This window comes from Leuresthes tenuis, unplaced genomic scaffold, assembly GCF_036924035.1.
Source record: "Leuresthes tenuis unplaced genomic scaffold, fLeuTen1.0.hap1 SCAF_1, whole genome shotgun sequence".
Classification (NCBI taxonomy): Eukaryota; Metazoa; Chordata; class Actinopteri; order Atheriniformes; family Atherinopsidae; genus Leuresthes; species Leuresthes tenuis.
Genome location: NW_027325355.1, coordinates 20,389,599 through 20,404,620, shown reverse-complemented (window position 1 = coordinate 20,404,620; position 15,022 = coordinate 20,389,599). Strand labels below are relative to the sequence as shown.

At 40.6% G+C, this 15,022-nt stretch overlaps 3 protein-coding genes across 6 annotated transcripts in view; 2 read left to right on the top strand and 1 right to left on the bottom strand.

Moving 5' to 3' along the window:
- The first annotated feature begins 352 nt into the window (after positions 1–352).
- Positions 353–7,140, top strand: fastkd2 (FAST kinase domains 2). Its single transcript, XM_072362577.1, has 11 exons — positions 353–1,531; positions 1,611–1,714; positions 1,843–1,951; positions 2,084–2,207; positions 2,346–2,485; positions 2,570–2,742; positions 3,321–3,478; positions 3,582–3,818; positions 4,003–4,099; positions 6,217–6,331; positions 6,790–7,140. Exons 1-11 carry the CDS (start codon positions 878–880, stop codon positions 6,874–6,876), a joined length of 1,998 nt encoding a protein of 665 aa, XP_072218678.1. The 5' UTR covers positions 353–877; the 3' UTR covers positions 6,877–7,140.
- A 639-nt stretch (positions 7,141–7,779) lies between these two features.
- LOC140293753 (uncharacterized) lies at positions 7,780–10,688 on the bottom strand. The gene is made up of 4 exons (XM_072379553.1): positions 10,372–10,688; positions 9,152–9,424; positions 8,904–9,055; positions 7,780–8,025 (listed from the first exon to the last, which is right to left on the bottom strand). Exons 1-4 carry the CDS (start codon positions 10,454–10,456, stop codon positions 7,912–7,914), a joined length of 624 nt encoding a protein of 207 aa, XP_072235654.1. The 5' UTR covers positions 10,457–10,688; the 3' UTR covers positions 7,780–7,911.
- Positions 10,689–12,953: 2,265 nt separating this feature from the next.
- The window catches only part of raph1b (Ras association (RalGDS/AF-6) and pleckstrin homology domains 1b), a 42,356-nt gene continuing 40,287 nt past the window's right edge, over positions 12,954–15,022 (top strand). For all 4 annotated transcript variants that reach the window (XM_072362760.1, XM_072362907.1, XM_072362841.1 and 1 more), the window contains exon 1: positions 12,954–13,238. The gene's annotated coding sequence lies outside the window, so the exon portion shown is untranslated. The remainder of the gene's footprint in view (positions 13,239–15,022) is intronic.

Below are 15,022 nucleotides of genomic sequence, written 5' to 3'. Positions count from 1 at the left end.
TGGCATAATAAGGGCAGTCTGCTTTGCCTGTAGAGGTACAAATTGTAGAAATGTGAGATGCGTTTTGAAATACTGTCAATCGTCGTAGGATCAAAAATAAAAACAAACGTTACCAGCAAGCACAATTTTTGCCATGGAAAGCGTCTGTTGCTAGGAGACTGTGAACGTTACGCGTTTTGGGGTCCGTGTAGCAAACAAATGAAGAAAAAAACTTTTTTTTAAAAATATTACAGTATTTGTTAAAATTCTAAGAACACGCATCAGTAATTTATGATATACGTCGAACATATTATAATTACCCTGGAAATTATTTCTACCGCTGACAGATGATGCACATGTTTACAGGGGGACACAATACGGCAGCGCACATGTCTTTTACCTGCACGTGAAAAAGCTAACTTGAACTGAACTATTTCAATTTGTAGCCTAATGTAGCATTACGTATTTTCGTTGAACGACGTTTTTACTTCAACTTTACGTGGCGTACCAAGTATATCGCCTTATCTGATGGTAGTTTGTATGTTTTTGCGTTTTATTGAATATGTATGAAAAGACTAGCTAACGACAGTCGTTTCATAACTTGAAGGAAGTGGTCTGTTGACCTTGTTAGCCGTGTAGTCATCGTAACTGCGGTGTACCCCAATTTTCAGACAGTAATGTAAAGTGGACACCTTTAGATAGGTAATTTCAAGTGTAATTACAAGAGTAATAGTTTGTTTTCCGTCTCTATTGCGACACCCTCTAATTTTCCAATCATGTCGGTATTTGTAACTCCACAAACTGGCTATGTTGAAATTGATTAGTACATATTTACCTTTTAGTTTTATTTACCTGCCCACCCAGTTTAGCATTCCCTTAATCACTAGAGAGCTACACAATGTCCATCTGGATGACTGAGGAGGCCATGAAATGGTCCCTGCGCTTTTGCTGCCGCAAGTCACTATGGCAACAACGCGGTTTCCTGGCGACAGCATCAAGTCAGGACACGTCTTTTCCCAGTCAGCCGCATGCACGCATTTGGGGCCCAAGGCTTAACCGGTTATGTGCTTCCAGGAGGCTTGCCAGTGCAGTAAGGTTCTACTCTCAGGGTAGGAATCACAGTGGGGAACTGGAGGGGGACAATCATGCCACCTCCAAATTGACTGAATTGTACCCGGCTGCTGAGATCCAGTTTGATGAGACAAACTCGGAGCAGAAACAGAGGACACCCCCTTTCTATGACCACCTGCAGCGCTGTGGCTCTCCAACAGATGTTTTAGACCTTACCTGTAAGTACTCGCCCACAGGTCGCCAGATCAGCAACTGCCTGACCCAAATGTGGTCGTGCATGAAGAAGATGTCTGAAGATCAGCGGCGCTATGAGTTGCAGCTAATGTTCGAGCATCCTGCATTTGACAACCTCATGCAAAAGGCACTGAGTTCTGTTCAGCACATGCGCAACGATGACATAGCTTACTCTCTTCTGAGCATGGTCAATTTGGGTGTTTCTCAACATAGCCGTGTGGTCCAGACTTTCCTTCGAACCAGCCAGGTAGGTGGTCAAAGATTGTCCTGTAGCAGGGAAAGATGTTTTCATCTTTACTCTAATCTATTTTATTGTGCACCAACAGGAGAAACTGAATGACTTTGATGAGAAGTGTCTGTCCATCTTGTCCTCCTGTCTGGAACATATGGAGGACAGTCCCAATGTGAATGCTCTAAAGGAAGGCATGAGGTATTGAATGACGGAGCTAGAAATTTCAGAATTAGATATTTAGAAATGGTTAAGAGTAAGAAAATGATATCGATCCCCCCATCCCCTCCACCCCCACCCCACTGCCAATTACTGTTGCTGTATTTTAGGCTGGTGGTTGAGTCCCATCTTCCTGAGATCAAGAATGTAATGGCTCTCCAGACCATGATGCGCCTGTTGGGAAAAGATGTTCCAAAAGAGCTCAAATTGAAATTAGAGGTTAGTTAATGATTCTTGGTTCTGACCATATTTGGCATTCATATTCTTGTACACATATGTTGTACAAATTACTGAAATATCTTTCTCTGTGGTTGTCTGAGTCCACACAATGTTTTCACCTCATCTGTACAGAAAAAGGCCTTATCAATGACAGACCAGTTCAGCCTTCCCAATGCTCAGTACATGATCTCCACTATGGCTACAATGGGCTTCTACTCCAAACCGCTGCTGGATGTCTGCGGTAAAAAAATCACAGGTGAAAATCTCGAAAATACTGTCGATTATTGTCTAAATTTCAGGAAATTTTGCAAACATCAGGTCAAAATATTTTTAAAAGAGTTTGAACCATCATTTAATATGTGCATTCTTTACACGTCTCTCTCTACCCTGGTAGAAAACCTTCATGGCATACCTTTTAACAGATTATTTAACGTGCTGCATTCCTGTAAGGATCTTCTCTACAGAGACTTGGATATGCTTACAAGCATTTCAGACTATGTAGCCTCCACGCTAGACATATGGACCAACAAACAGGTGATGCAAGAGATAGCTGTCTTCTGCCACACTTTTTTTTATGAATGTCAGACATTCATGAACAAACTTCTGCTCTGTTTGCAGCTGCTCCTCTTCTTGTCTGTGTTTGAGGACCTTCTCTTCTGCCCCACTGCCTTAATAGAGGCTTTTGCTGAGAAAGTGATTGCCAAACCTGATGCCCTAACACTTAAAGACCTCCTGTGTGTCCTCAAGGTGTACTCCTCTCTAAACCACGATCTTCAGCACCAAAGGCAAAAGTATGTTACCTGCATTTCTCCGTGACTCAGTAATGTTCTAACATAACTGTTGAAAATGCTCATTTTAATAGCGGTGCTGTTAAAGTATAGCACCTTCATCTGTAAGCACCATTTCAAAGAGGATCAAATGTTTTCTTGTGCAAATTTCATGAAGAATTTCATCATTTCTGCAGTGTGTACTTAATTGTTTCACATGAAGGTAGAGTGGAAGCACAAAGAAAAGGCCACAGAACCTTAAACAAATTGTTCCAATTTCTGGTCTGAGTTGAAAAGCCAAAGGGTTTAAAGATGTGGTGGGGATCAAGAACAAGCTTGTAACTTAACGGTCATTGTAACTTAACAATGAACATGACAAGTGGCAACAATAGAACGGCTCAGAAGTTGGAGAAAAAAAACAAAGACCTTAATTAGACTATGATGGCAACATTCTTGGAAGAGCGTGTCATCTTCAGTCAGCAGAAATTCTTTATTCACCTTCACGATTAACTAACAGCTATGTACTAACAGTAAATGCTCCTAACTTAAGCTAGTGGTGCTGGTTAGGTTTGAAGTCTTTGCTGTGCTTCCTGCCGCTTCAGGTTCCTGGATAGCCTCAGCCACGCCCTCAGCTCCTATCTGCCCAAGATGTCTGGGATGCAGTTGTTAAAATGCGTCTACTGTCTCTGTCTGATGGGCCACTTCCCCTCAGCACTGCTGGAGAAGCTCCTACAGAGTAGCACACTGGAGCAGCTTGCAGGTAAGCCAAATGAACAGTCTGGCAAGTTTGATCAGACGGCTTTGTGTACTTGGTGTATTGATTTTGACTTTCAGCTCCTTGAACATCCTGTATTTGTCCTCAGGGTCAAAGTTTCTCGAGAGTCGGGGCAGAATGTTTCAGACGGTGGATCTGTGCCTCCGTTTGGACCGTCCTCCTCTCCCGCAGCCCCTGACTGTCCCCGCGATGGTCCTGGGAAATCCCATCCCCAGCAGTCCATCAGTTAACTTGTGGCTCTCACAGGGGCTGCAGAGTGTGCTGGGGGGTCAAGCAAATTCAGTTCTACAGGAAATGGTGTTGGTGGAGAACTTCTACCTCATAGGTAAAGACAGAATCTTGAAGAAAACACTTTTAAGAGTGGGGGATTTTTGATCTCGTAGTCTTGTTGCAAAAATGTTAAAAATACACTTTTGATCGATAAAGTACTTCTTTCCGTTTAGTTTTTTCCTATAAATGTTAATCAGTGATGCCAGCAAGCTCCTGTGTTTGTGTCTGTTGACTCTCAGATGGTCTTATAAACAAACCTCTGCCAAACCTAACCTCCGTGACAGAAGCTAGTAGCTGTGCAGAGGACATGCTTTCTCCAGCAGAGAGCAGTGAAAGGTAAGTAGATACAAACAGCAGTTTGCGGTTGTTAATATCACCAGACTCAATGCAGTAAAGCTGCAGTCAGTGTTTTTTTTCTTCTTTTTTTTTTCTTATGGTGCTTGCTTCTTGTTTAATAAAGTCTGATGCTGTCAGACTGTGGCTTTCTGCTGCTTACACACTTTTTTGAAGTTTCCCCATAGCGTGATGCCCTAATACCAAATATCTGATCGCTTTGCATGCAACAGAAAAACCTCCAGGCTGTGTTTCAAACTAATGCGGCCATATAAATGCCATTAAAAGAAAAAAAATCTTGATTACATAAATGGCTAAAGAAGGGAATGTTTCTATAACGCCACTGTGTTGTACAGGTTAATATTTTACATCACATTTTGAATCCAGGTCTATTTCAGTGAGTGAGACACAAAGTCTTAAATAACTCGCAGGGTCATTAGAAACCTGCACAAGTCATGAAATTATGTAAAGTTGTTTAAAGTTTTGACGTTGAGATGGCAATGAAGTAAAGTTAGTTAGGTTACCCTTCAGTTCATATTTTTAAAGGCTGTGAGTGAAATATCAGTTTTATTGTTCCCTGGCAAATTGTGGCAAAATTTTGGCACAGAAGAATATTATACTGCTGTAAACAATTTTCCATACTTTTTCTGACATTCATACAGTGGTATCTGTGTAGCTATGTAGCATGCTTTTAGTTTAATTTTGCTGCAGTTTTTGTGCACTTTCTTATGCAAATAAATAAGTCAAATTGTGCTGCCCTTTTATGTGCATTTTCATGTGGCTTTTCAAGGGAAGTATTCATTTAATTCCATTTAACATCTTCATAGTCATTTCTTGTACTCTCATCTCTTCTTTAACCTTTTTTTTTTCGTTATTAACTGTAACCATTTCTCTGCATGTCACCTTTTTGCAAATTCTCACAGATGGTTTTAATGCAGTGAAAACGGATTGAAAATACTCAGCAGTGTAGTTTAATCCATTATTTCCAGATCCACAGCAGCTACAGCAGACCTATCGGTTTATATGAGTAAAGACTAGAAGTTTCGCATCATATTTTATAGGCTGGGGTGAAGGAATTTATCCAGTTCAGCTGTGCTGTGCTGTGAAATTTCACTTGGTCATTGACAGTGACAACGTAGCACAACAGAATTGTATCTTGTTAACAATATGCCTTTAAACTCATCAGTTCCACAAAACACATTTATCTGTGATTCATGAAACAATTAACATAGTCATCATCATTGGCAACCGTAACATCAACATCTGTAGACTCATTTGAAGTACAACGTTAAGCTCTATTTCAACTGTACTGCATTTGTAGCATGATTTATTTCCCCACTGATGGGATTGCATGCAACAAAGCTTTCGATAAAAACCTCCTGTCTTGTACAGTTGCAGGTTTACAAGATGAAGTTTGACTGGGTTTTAAGTCTGAGTTGGAAAGTTTCATTGACACTCTGCATAGCTACCTTGACTGGCACTCGAAACACTCACTCTGTTCTGACTGATTCTTTACAAACACAGAGCTCGGTCGTTTGGTAGATTCAGTGACAGAATAGAGATGGGCAGGCTCAGCAATCCTACCACAATTTCTCCAGAAAGTCCATAGTCCAGATAACCTTTTCTCTTTAGAAAACGAAACGTGCCCTTTAGTGGTTGTAACTTTGAGAATATAGTGCTTATCTAAGTTATGCTTCTTACTGTGTGCTGTCTTAAGTTATTTCCTATTTGACCTCCTCTTACTGTCACACTCCTGGGAGTCACAGACAGAATAGACGTTGTCACTGTCTGGTTCCCTCTGGGGCACGTCAGGAGAATCACTTCTTTCACACACTCTTTCACTTCATTTTAGGCAGAATTTTTCATTGAATTTTGGTCAATTAAAACATGCAAACTTCAGCAAAACCCAAACGATGATAATCTTACTGGTTAAAGTTCTGTTGCTAAATGTGTGTCAGATGAAGTCAATTTCACTGAGATAATAAAACCACAATCTTCTCAATCTACTTTTCAGCTGTGATGTTCCTCGCATCAAACCTTTGCATCCATCCTGTCATGTCTGTACTTGAATTCAAATTTTGACCTTTTTCAAGCTGACAAATGACTTTTCAATTTTCTAGAATTGCAGTAATTTCTGCACCATTCTCTGGCTTTTGCTATGGTACGTCAAATCCCCGCGGTCCCCTTGCTGTCAAGATCCGTCATCTGAAGCTCCTCGGATACACCCCTGTCCTGGTGAGACTTCAGTTCTCTTAAGTTATGAACACTTCAAAGTTTAGTGCTATTTTTGTGGGTGAAGAGCTTTTTTCTGTCGCCTCACTTGCGTCTAAATCTGTTTGCTTATGTAAACATCTGAACTAGTTTCAAAGTTGAAAACGCTTTTGCTCTCATAGAGGCGGTATGCATCAGCAATTTACTCAGCAATGCTTTAATCATTTTCTATTAATAACTCGTACACTTTAGTGTCATAATCTCAAAGCCCCTACAGTTTGTTAGAGAGGTTTAAAATCTTCAAGTTAGGAAAAGGGAAAATATTTTCTGTCCATTCGTATGAATAAAGTTAATAAAATACTTTACTCTCCTATACCCGACGGTTTACATCGCTATACCTCACTTACATTGAGTCAAATCTGTGTGCTATACTTCTGCTCTGTTACAGTAAGGCTTATTTTTACCCTAATCCTGTCCTCAAGGTAAAAGAGCGGGATCTACAGTCTGCGACTGAGGAGGGGAGGACGCACATCCTCAGAGGACTGATTTTTCCAGAACAACGCACATAAGAAACACAACCTAAAATGGAGCACCTGGGATCTTAAAGACAGCTGGCGGTGTGCACTGGTTGTGATGAGCCACACAAGGCTCAGGTTTTGTTGTGCTGCTCAAAAGTCTGTAATATTTACTATGAAAACAAGTATTTAAAGTGGTTGCCTCTGGATGGATTTGCTTAGGACCAGTTGAGTAAGGCATGAATTGTTGGTATCATTGCAAATAGTGAGACATGATATATATCAGGTGAGCAAAATAAAGCCTTGACAAAACATTTACTCTTATGTCTGCAATGAAATGATTTAATTATAATTTGTCTAAAGTCGTCTGTCTCAAAACAGTAAGTGAAACAATGTGCTGATCCTGTGAGCTTGCAGTAGCAGTTGAGATGAAACCAATAAGAGCAGCGTGAGCGGTTACAGTGACTGCAAAGAAACTGCAAGGTGAGCAACGTAAAGGTGGAGTGCCTTTGAAGCTGCGACATCTGCAGAAAGCACCAGCAAGGAAAAAAGATCTCGAGAGAGAGAGGGAGGGAGACAGGAAATGGTGCAGCTTGTTATTGTTCAAACTATTTGCTCCTGCTCATATTTCTACTTATAATTACCTCAGTGATGTTGAACTTGTGATTTTCCCAGTTTCTCAGAAATAAGAGCCTGCAAACCTTGCACGACTTCTTGGAGGCTGTTTTTAAGAGCTGGTGTTTTTTTTTTCTTCTTCGTAACCGCTGTTAATCCACAGGGTTATGCTGAGTGAACCCTTTAAATGTGGTTAAGTCCCCCTACATTCAGACACCACCTTCTGTTTCGACCACAGACGGAGGGGTTCCCAATAACAAATCAGTGACAGATTCAGTGAGCGAGCGAAACAGGAAGTGAGCAAAACAGAAACTTTTCTTTTTTTTTTTATTATTATTTTGCTGTGTAGACACAAAACTTACTTGGTAACAAAACAAACTTGCAAAACAAATTAAACATATTTAGGCTCAGCTCACAATAAGCTTCTACAAAGACACCCAGTGTGTAAGGGGATAGCCGTGAAAGCATGAGTGATCAGAAGTATCGTGGTGCGGGATTCTGAACCGTTTTTTTCTTCTTGCGGTTCCGCAGCCCTATGGGTTTGGTGTTCATGTAGTCACTCTGGGAATCTTCCCCCTTCAGCTTGAACTGAAAGACACATGAGGACAACTGAGCATCTGCATTTCATCTGTTGGTCGAAGGAGAAAAAGAAACTGGTACGATACTTTCAACTGACAATGGGTCCTGTCTGGGATTTTTAGGAAATGTAGCTTTCATTTGAAAAGCAAACCTGGAGCTGTGACATATTTCTATAAGCTATAACAAGATCTTGCAATGTTTGTTGTAATAAATGCTAATTAATAGGTAATAAAGCCCCTGTAAGATGCGTCAAGCCTCAGAAACCTGCTTATTGTTAGATAATAGGGCTCTAATAAGCACATTTTCTTAAACTAGCATTAGGGTTGTCGCAATATCTGATTTTCACTATTACGGACAAAAGCATCCACGATGATAACAATATCACCATTTTCAGCAATTAAATTACACACAGATTATAAGAGCAGGGCCATTAAAACGTGCACTTATCAGTCTGATGCATCTTTTCAAGTTCTTTCTGCATGAAATGCTGCTAAAGCTTCTGCCTCTTGTTCTAGATGGGGAGCTATCAAAGGCATAATCAGCTGTTAATGACAATATGAGAAAGTATTTTTTTAATCTTATTTGAAATACTGTTCTTGCTTTAGACTTTTAGAAGCTGCAAATTGTCTCACCGAACCGGTAATAAATGCATAATTAGACATGTGTTCATCTTTATAAATCAACCAAAAAAGTGTTCAATTTAAAGGTAAGATTGAAGGGAACTTTACAGGTGTCAGAAAAAACAAACTAGCAGCGAAACAACATGTTTCTTGAACCTTAAATCCAAGACAGAAAGTTTCCTTCATTGAAAACGTCAAAGAGTTTTATAAGAAGACCTGTTTTTAAACTTTTCCTCTCGGTTTGTATACCGCTCAGGTGCCTCTTACCCAAAGGACTGATGCAACGATGGTGATCGTGAGGTTGCAGGTGCTGAGAAGTACAACCACCGTAATCCAAATCCACTGAGTTCTTTGAATTTCTTCTTCAATTGGACTTTTTTCTGTTGCATTGCAGGTGGGGTCACGTGTGCAGTTTTCTCCTGGAAGAAGAAGAAGTGTTTAGTAGATGTTTCTGAATACACACCATTTATAGATGGCCTTTGTTTCAGAGCTCAGCAAGTTATTGCAATATTTACCTACTGCAAGGACCTGGATCTTCGGACCTTCTCTTTTTTTAATGGGTGGAGGGTATGCGATTGTGGCCTCACATTTGTATGTTGTGTTGCTTGTTCCATTGATGCGGAAACCTATCAAATTAGGATCCAACGCCCGGAGTAAAGCTTGTTGAACGGACCAAATCGGGTCCTGGTTTTTATAAAGTCTAAAAGTCACATCTCCTTGCTCGTTTGGGCACGGAACAAACACAAACATGTGGCCCTCTCTGGGGACGCAGTAGGTTTTTGTCTCTTCTGGGAGGGGGGAAAAATGTGACAATGAATCAGGATGCAAAGTTTATCTTCAAATCTTATTAGAAAATACCACTTTATAAGAAATTGTCATGAAATGAAGCTACTGCCAGAGTGGTTTTAGAGCTAAAGCCGCTTCACATTGCTCACGTCTTTGTAATCAGCACCTTGCAAGGAAACGGCTGCATAAGGGCCCAGCTCCTGCAAAGATGAATGCATTTGCTTCGATTCCCCTAACTGAAATTCAGACTTTGAGACTCGTCATTTCAGAGCAACTCCACCCCCGCAATGGAATTTGTTTGATACCGGTACGTCTAAGCTCATTTACCCCTTTCAGCCACGTTTAACGTGAAAAACAGAAATTTGAGGTGTGAGTGGCACACATGAGTCAGCCGCCGAACAGGTTGCAGTTCAGGAAACTTCTGCTGAATGTAGTGGCGTTGAAATTTGTCTTAACAGCTGTTGCCTCTCGATTAGCTGTTTTTAATTAGATGCGTTGCCACTCAAGAATCAATGTATTTAGCCTGAATTATAAGACTGAAAGGATAACGTTAACTTATAGTTTAACTGAATTGATAATAAATGAGAATGCGTCCAGAATATGTTTGTTTAAATCTGACTTTCCCATGTTTTAAGCTTAACCCATATCTGATTCCACTGTTTTATTTAACACATTTAAGTACATTATATTCTCATGTTTAACAGTACTGGTAATTAGGGTGTTAACCTCAGTGTTTACAACCTAGTCATCCCACTCTAACCACATATGCATAAGTCCCGTCGACTGTAACCCAGAAATAGCTTTTCACTATTAAGTTGGTTGCATTTTCTCACTGATTTTTGCCATTAGTAATAATAAACTCAAATAAGTAGACATTTCTAGTAATAACTGCTACTTGGATTCTAACGACTGTAATGGTTTGCACGCCCATAGTTTGTCTTCAGCTTACCATTGCTGCTGTTGGGGCTCAGACACTGAGCAGTATAAGATGACATGTAGTACAAGAGGATCACGAACATCCAGCAAACCTTCATCACGGTCTCTGCTTCTTCTGTTTTTTTTCTTTGCACCAACAGTGATTCTCCCTTGTCACCTGAGACGTGAAGCTCCTTCGGCAAACTCCATGAGCTTGTACACTGCAGAGAAATCTGATCCGTTACCCTAAAATCATCAGCCCTGGTTCTACACGTGTTGTTTTCACTTTAATGCCTCATATCCATGCTCTGGCTCTGAGTGAAGCACTCCCACGGTGCTGCAGTGACTGAACCTCACATATGCCCTCTTGAGAGAAAACATCCTGTTACAGAAAATACCGCCTCTTCTCAAGTTTCCGCTCTCTCCCAGAGTTTGTGATCTGGTGCGGCCTGTGTGTAGTTAATTTAGGATTTGTTTGCACTGAAGTGTTGTAGTGGAGCAGTTCCTGTTCCTCCTTCCTTTTCATTGGCAGGCGCATATGATTATTCATCCAACTGTTGCACAAAATCAGAAGTATTTTGCTTTAATTGTTTATTATACATTGTGTCATTCTGCAGCTGTGAGGGAAATGAAACTACACAATTAGTACAGAAAAGTACAGAAAAAACATACTAAACACTTGCTTGTTATTACCTCTAAGCACCACTGTTAAGATGATAATACTTGGAAGAATTATATATATATATGTATATATATATATTGCATGAAAGAACAGAAGTTGGTTGTTGTTGCAACAGTGAAAAGATTTTAAAATCAACATCATACAAATATGGGGTGGAAATGAGCACTGCAAGACTGGTAATACGAAATACACTGTGATTGAAGACCACTTTGACCAAAAAGTGCAGTGACCCTGTCTGTGTACCATGTGGATGAGCTTTCTGAACATGCTGATTAGCAGCAGCAAGTGCTGAGCTGACATTTGTTGAATGCCAAGGTGTCACTGCAGGAAACGCTGACAGTTAGAGAAAATACACATATGAGAAATGAACGAGACGATTGTTTAAGTAGCATGAGTCAGTGAGTCATAAAGCACATGCACAACAAAAGCACAGGTAAAAGACGATGTGTGAAGAGCAGTAACTGTCTCCTTCAGATTGTTAAGTGTCTGATTGTGTTAGTAAAAATCATAGACTGTTAAAATTCAAAGTCTTTTATACAATCTATGCTAAAAAGCAGTCATAGTGAATAAATGTGCAATGTACTTTTAGGTCCACTGGATGGCAACAAAGCTCTTTATGCCTGTGAGTCTGTTTATGACAAAGTTGTCTACAAATTTAAGAAAAATACAAGTTTTTAACAGCGGCAGGAGTTTTACTAACAGAGCAGGTGTTAGAAAACCTCATTTGGTAGAAAACATGTATATTGAGTGGAAACACATGGTGGCAAACTCATGCGAAGGGGAAGTGGGGATTGTAGCATTTAAAAGAAAAAGGCTGTGTGTAAATCCAGTTTAGAAAAAACAGTGAGAAATGTCTCATAGTACCACATACTAATGTCATATGTCTGCATGAATAACAATAATCTCCTAATCTGGAACATGCACCCCTTGTCTGGGGGTGGGAGGTGGCTTTTAAGTGAGCATCAGCAGGAACTCCATTGGCACTAATCTGACCGCTTTACATTACTTACACTTGACATATAAAAGCCACATACAAACTCTGAATGATTACTGTTGATCTAGATGCATATGAAAAGCTATTGGATGCTTGATGCTGCATTCAGTGTTTCCCCTTACTGTCAGTTAAATGTAGTCTCTCCACCGATGTAATTTAACACCAGTTGAAGATCCATTTGTTCTCCTTGGCTTTAAATAGCTCTTAATGCTCTTAGCTTTTTCGTGTATTTCCTTTCAATAAGGGACTCATTTCGTATTACTTTTCTTACTTTCTTACTTTGTGTTCTCTCATGTTTTGTTTTTTTAGATCTCTGCTTATTTGTCTGTTTTATTGTTGTTATTGTACCTTAACATATGTGTACAACACTCTGAGCAGCTATGGCTGTTTTAAATGTGCTTTATATGTACATTTTATTTCATTTTCATTTTATCTGTTAGATGATAAATCGTTGTTGCTTTTGATTTGGCCCAGTTATGATTGTGCCCTAAGGTGCAAATGGCTAAATTTATAGTGAATTTGAAAACATACTGCTTTACAGAACAACAGAAAACACAACATCAATCCAAGAGAGAGAGAGAGACGTTTTAATTGCTTATGTAGTTGATTTTCAACTTTGCTGAGTTTTCTGAAACATGTTTGTAGCTAATGTTTTGTTGTTGTTGTTTTTAAAATGCTGGTGGGTTTTGCACTAATTTTCACACATCTTGTTGGTTTCAAGGGACCCCTGCCACATCAGCTCTTTCCATCGCTTCAATTTCAGCAAATCCAGGAGCGCTGAATCACATAACACCGCTGAAAAGAGCTTACAATCATGTTATATGGTCAATACAAGGGATGTTATCTCATTTCCAGTCATCTGCCGGTTATTCTAGCCAAGTCATTCTGCACAGTTCCGACGTGACATTTTTCCGACCGTCCTTGAACGTATCGTCCGCTCCTGGGCTGGACAGGAAACGACGGAGACGCTCAGCGTGTCTCTTCGGCAGCTGCGGGAGAGAAGAATGGGAATGGGAATAGATTTGTGGATTGCAGGCGAGAAAGTGTATGAAAACATGAGAACAACGGGCAGTTTTGACTAGACTCAAATTAGAAACAGACAATCACACTTAAAGAATCAGGAGGGTTTTTTCCTTCTTTTTCCCTCCACCACCGTGGCAGGGATATTTACTCTTATAGGAGAACGCTGAAGAAGAGAAGAACCTCTTTGTGATCCCATTTCTCTGTAAGTGGATTTTTTAATGCTATTCCGACATGCTGGGATTTTCTGTCCATCTTTTCCTCCCCCTTACTGAATCCTATTCACGGAACAGGGACGTGATGAATAACAGAAATGTCGGCTTATTTTGACATGTATTGTTGGCAGCCCATCCCAGACTGTGACCTCGGGAAAGGATCGCTATCAGACTTCTTTAAAACTAAACCTCTAGGTAATTTTACACAGACTCGTGTCATTGTCTGTTTGATAACGTGTTTTCTGCGGCCGGCTGTTTGAATGGGGGGGTTTGTGTGTGCCCCCCCTCCCCTACATGTACGGCCATTAAACGGTCTCTTTCTTGGGGAGAAAGGGTGTGCAGCGTTTTGGGTCGACTGGGAAAAGAGCCGCATCTCTCCAGGGAGTGTCAGTCTATCATGAGCTTATTCTTCTCGTGTGTATTTGCTGATGTTTGTTGCCAAAAGCGAGACCTGTGATGCTGTCGTGGAGGTCTGAAGCCAATTTGTTTTCGTCTGCATCCAGCTGAACAGAAAGATGTAGCGCTGGTCTCCACCCTGTTCAGCGGGAGGAGGCTAGGAGCTTCTGGTAATGGCCGATGGTATTGTCGCGGTAACGTTTATATCTGGCTGGTGCAGTTTTACAATACCATATTTGATGTCTTTAACAACTTGTAACACGAGTGGTTGTGTGTGTCATTGTGTTGCGGTTCCGCTCGGTAGGAAGTATCCTTCCACTGCGGCCCGTGAACACCGAGTTTAATTCCCTTTGTTGGATGACGCCGCTGGCAGCAGATTGGATAACATGGAGCCACTTTGACCAGCGGCTATCTTCAGTTTAATGCTCTCAGCCAATAGACACAGCCCAAGTCTCACAAACTGCTGTGTTTGTGGCTTTGTTGGTTCGCAGTGAAGCCTGAAAAGTTGGGAGTCCAAGCACATGTCGTGTGTTGGACTGTGCTGCTGTTTCAAGAGTTAAGGTTTTTTAGAAATGCTTTAAGATCATCTGCCTTCTCTTTCCTTCTTGAATTGGCTCTCACCTCAGACATTTAACACCTGGGAGCATATCACCCTGCAGTGACTGCGGGGTTCAAAGGTGATTTGGAAAGGAACTACCCACCTTACTGCTATCTGGCCTGCTGCCATGTCTCGCCACACTTTCACCCAGTAAAGATTTTGGTTGTTATTTACATGGTCAAGGCTGTGTCGATGCACTATGGAGTAATAGGCACCTTGGTGGAGAATGTTATCACGTTCCTTATCCATCCGAGTGAGAACCACATGAGACACAACCACAAACTGCATATATGATTTGTGTCTGTGTTTCCTGTATTTTGCATCTTTTGAAGAGCATTTGTCTCCATAGTTTTATATTGGTTTCATCACTCTTATTTTTGTGTCTTAGTTCACTTGTCTTTGTTTCTCTTTAGTGTCACGTTTTAAATCACACTTGGTCCTTGTGTCTCTCATTTCCATTTATTTTGCTCTTTTTATTTTGTCTAAATGAGTCAACTCCTAAATATGTTTATAAAAAATGCCCTCACATATGGGACATGTAGTCTCTTTATGATTATTTCAGGTCGCTTAATTTCCATCTCTTTTGCATCTCATTAAGGCTTTTAAATGCGAGTTATATTTCTGGCGTAAGACTCTGGACCCGATGTCTCCTTTGGCCCCTCAGACTGTTTATGGTTGGCTGGCTCAGCAATCTGTGTCTGTCTCTTTAATTTATAGGTGAACACAACAAAACAAACAGATTTTTCTCCAGAAAAAAAGCCACTAAACAGCCACTTGGCC

What these genes read in the sequence shown, in the direction of transcription:
- LOC140293753 (XM_072379553.1), bottom strand. Translation starts at nt 10,456, where the DNA reads ATGAAGGTTTGCTGGATGTTCGTGATCCTCTTGTACTACATGTCATCT. An exon ending in GATCCAGGTCCTTGCAGTAG is followed by an intron (nt 9,056 to 9,151) that starts GTAAATATTGCA and finishes TTCTTCTTCCAG; the next exon opens with GAGAAAACTGCACACGTGAC. An exon ending in TCGTTGCATCAGTCCTTTGG is followed by an intron (nt 8,026 to 8,903) that starts GTAAGAGGCACC and finishes TGTGTCTTTCAG; the next exon opens with TTCAAGCTGAAGGGGGAAGA.
- fastkd2 (XM_072362577.1), top strand. Translation starts at nt 878, where the DNA reads ATGTCCATCTGGATGACTGAGGAGGCCATGAAATGGTCCCTGCGCTTT. An exon ending in AGCTCAAATTGAAATTAGAG is followed by an intron (nt 1,952 to 2,083) that starts GTTAGTTAATGA and finishes TCATCTGTACAG; the next exon opens with AAAAAGGCCTTATCAATGAC. An exon ending in CTTCAGCACCAAAGGCAAAA is followed by an intron (nt 2,743 to 3,320) that starts GTATGTTACCTG and finishes CTGCCGCTTCAG; the next exon opens with GTTCCTGGATAGCCTCAGCC.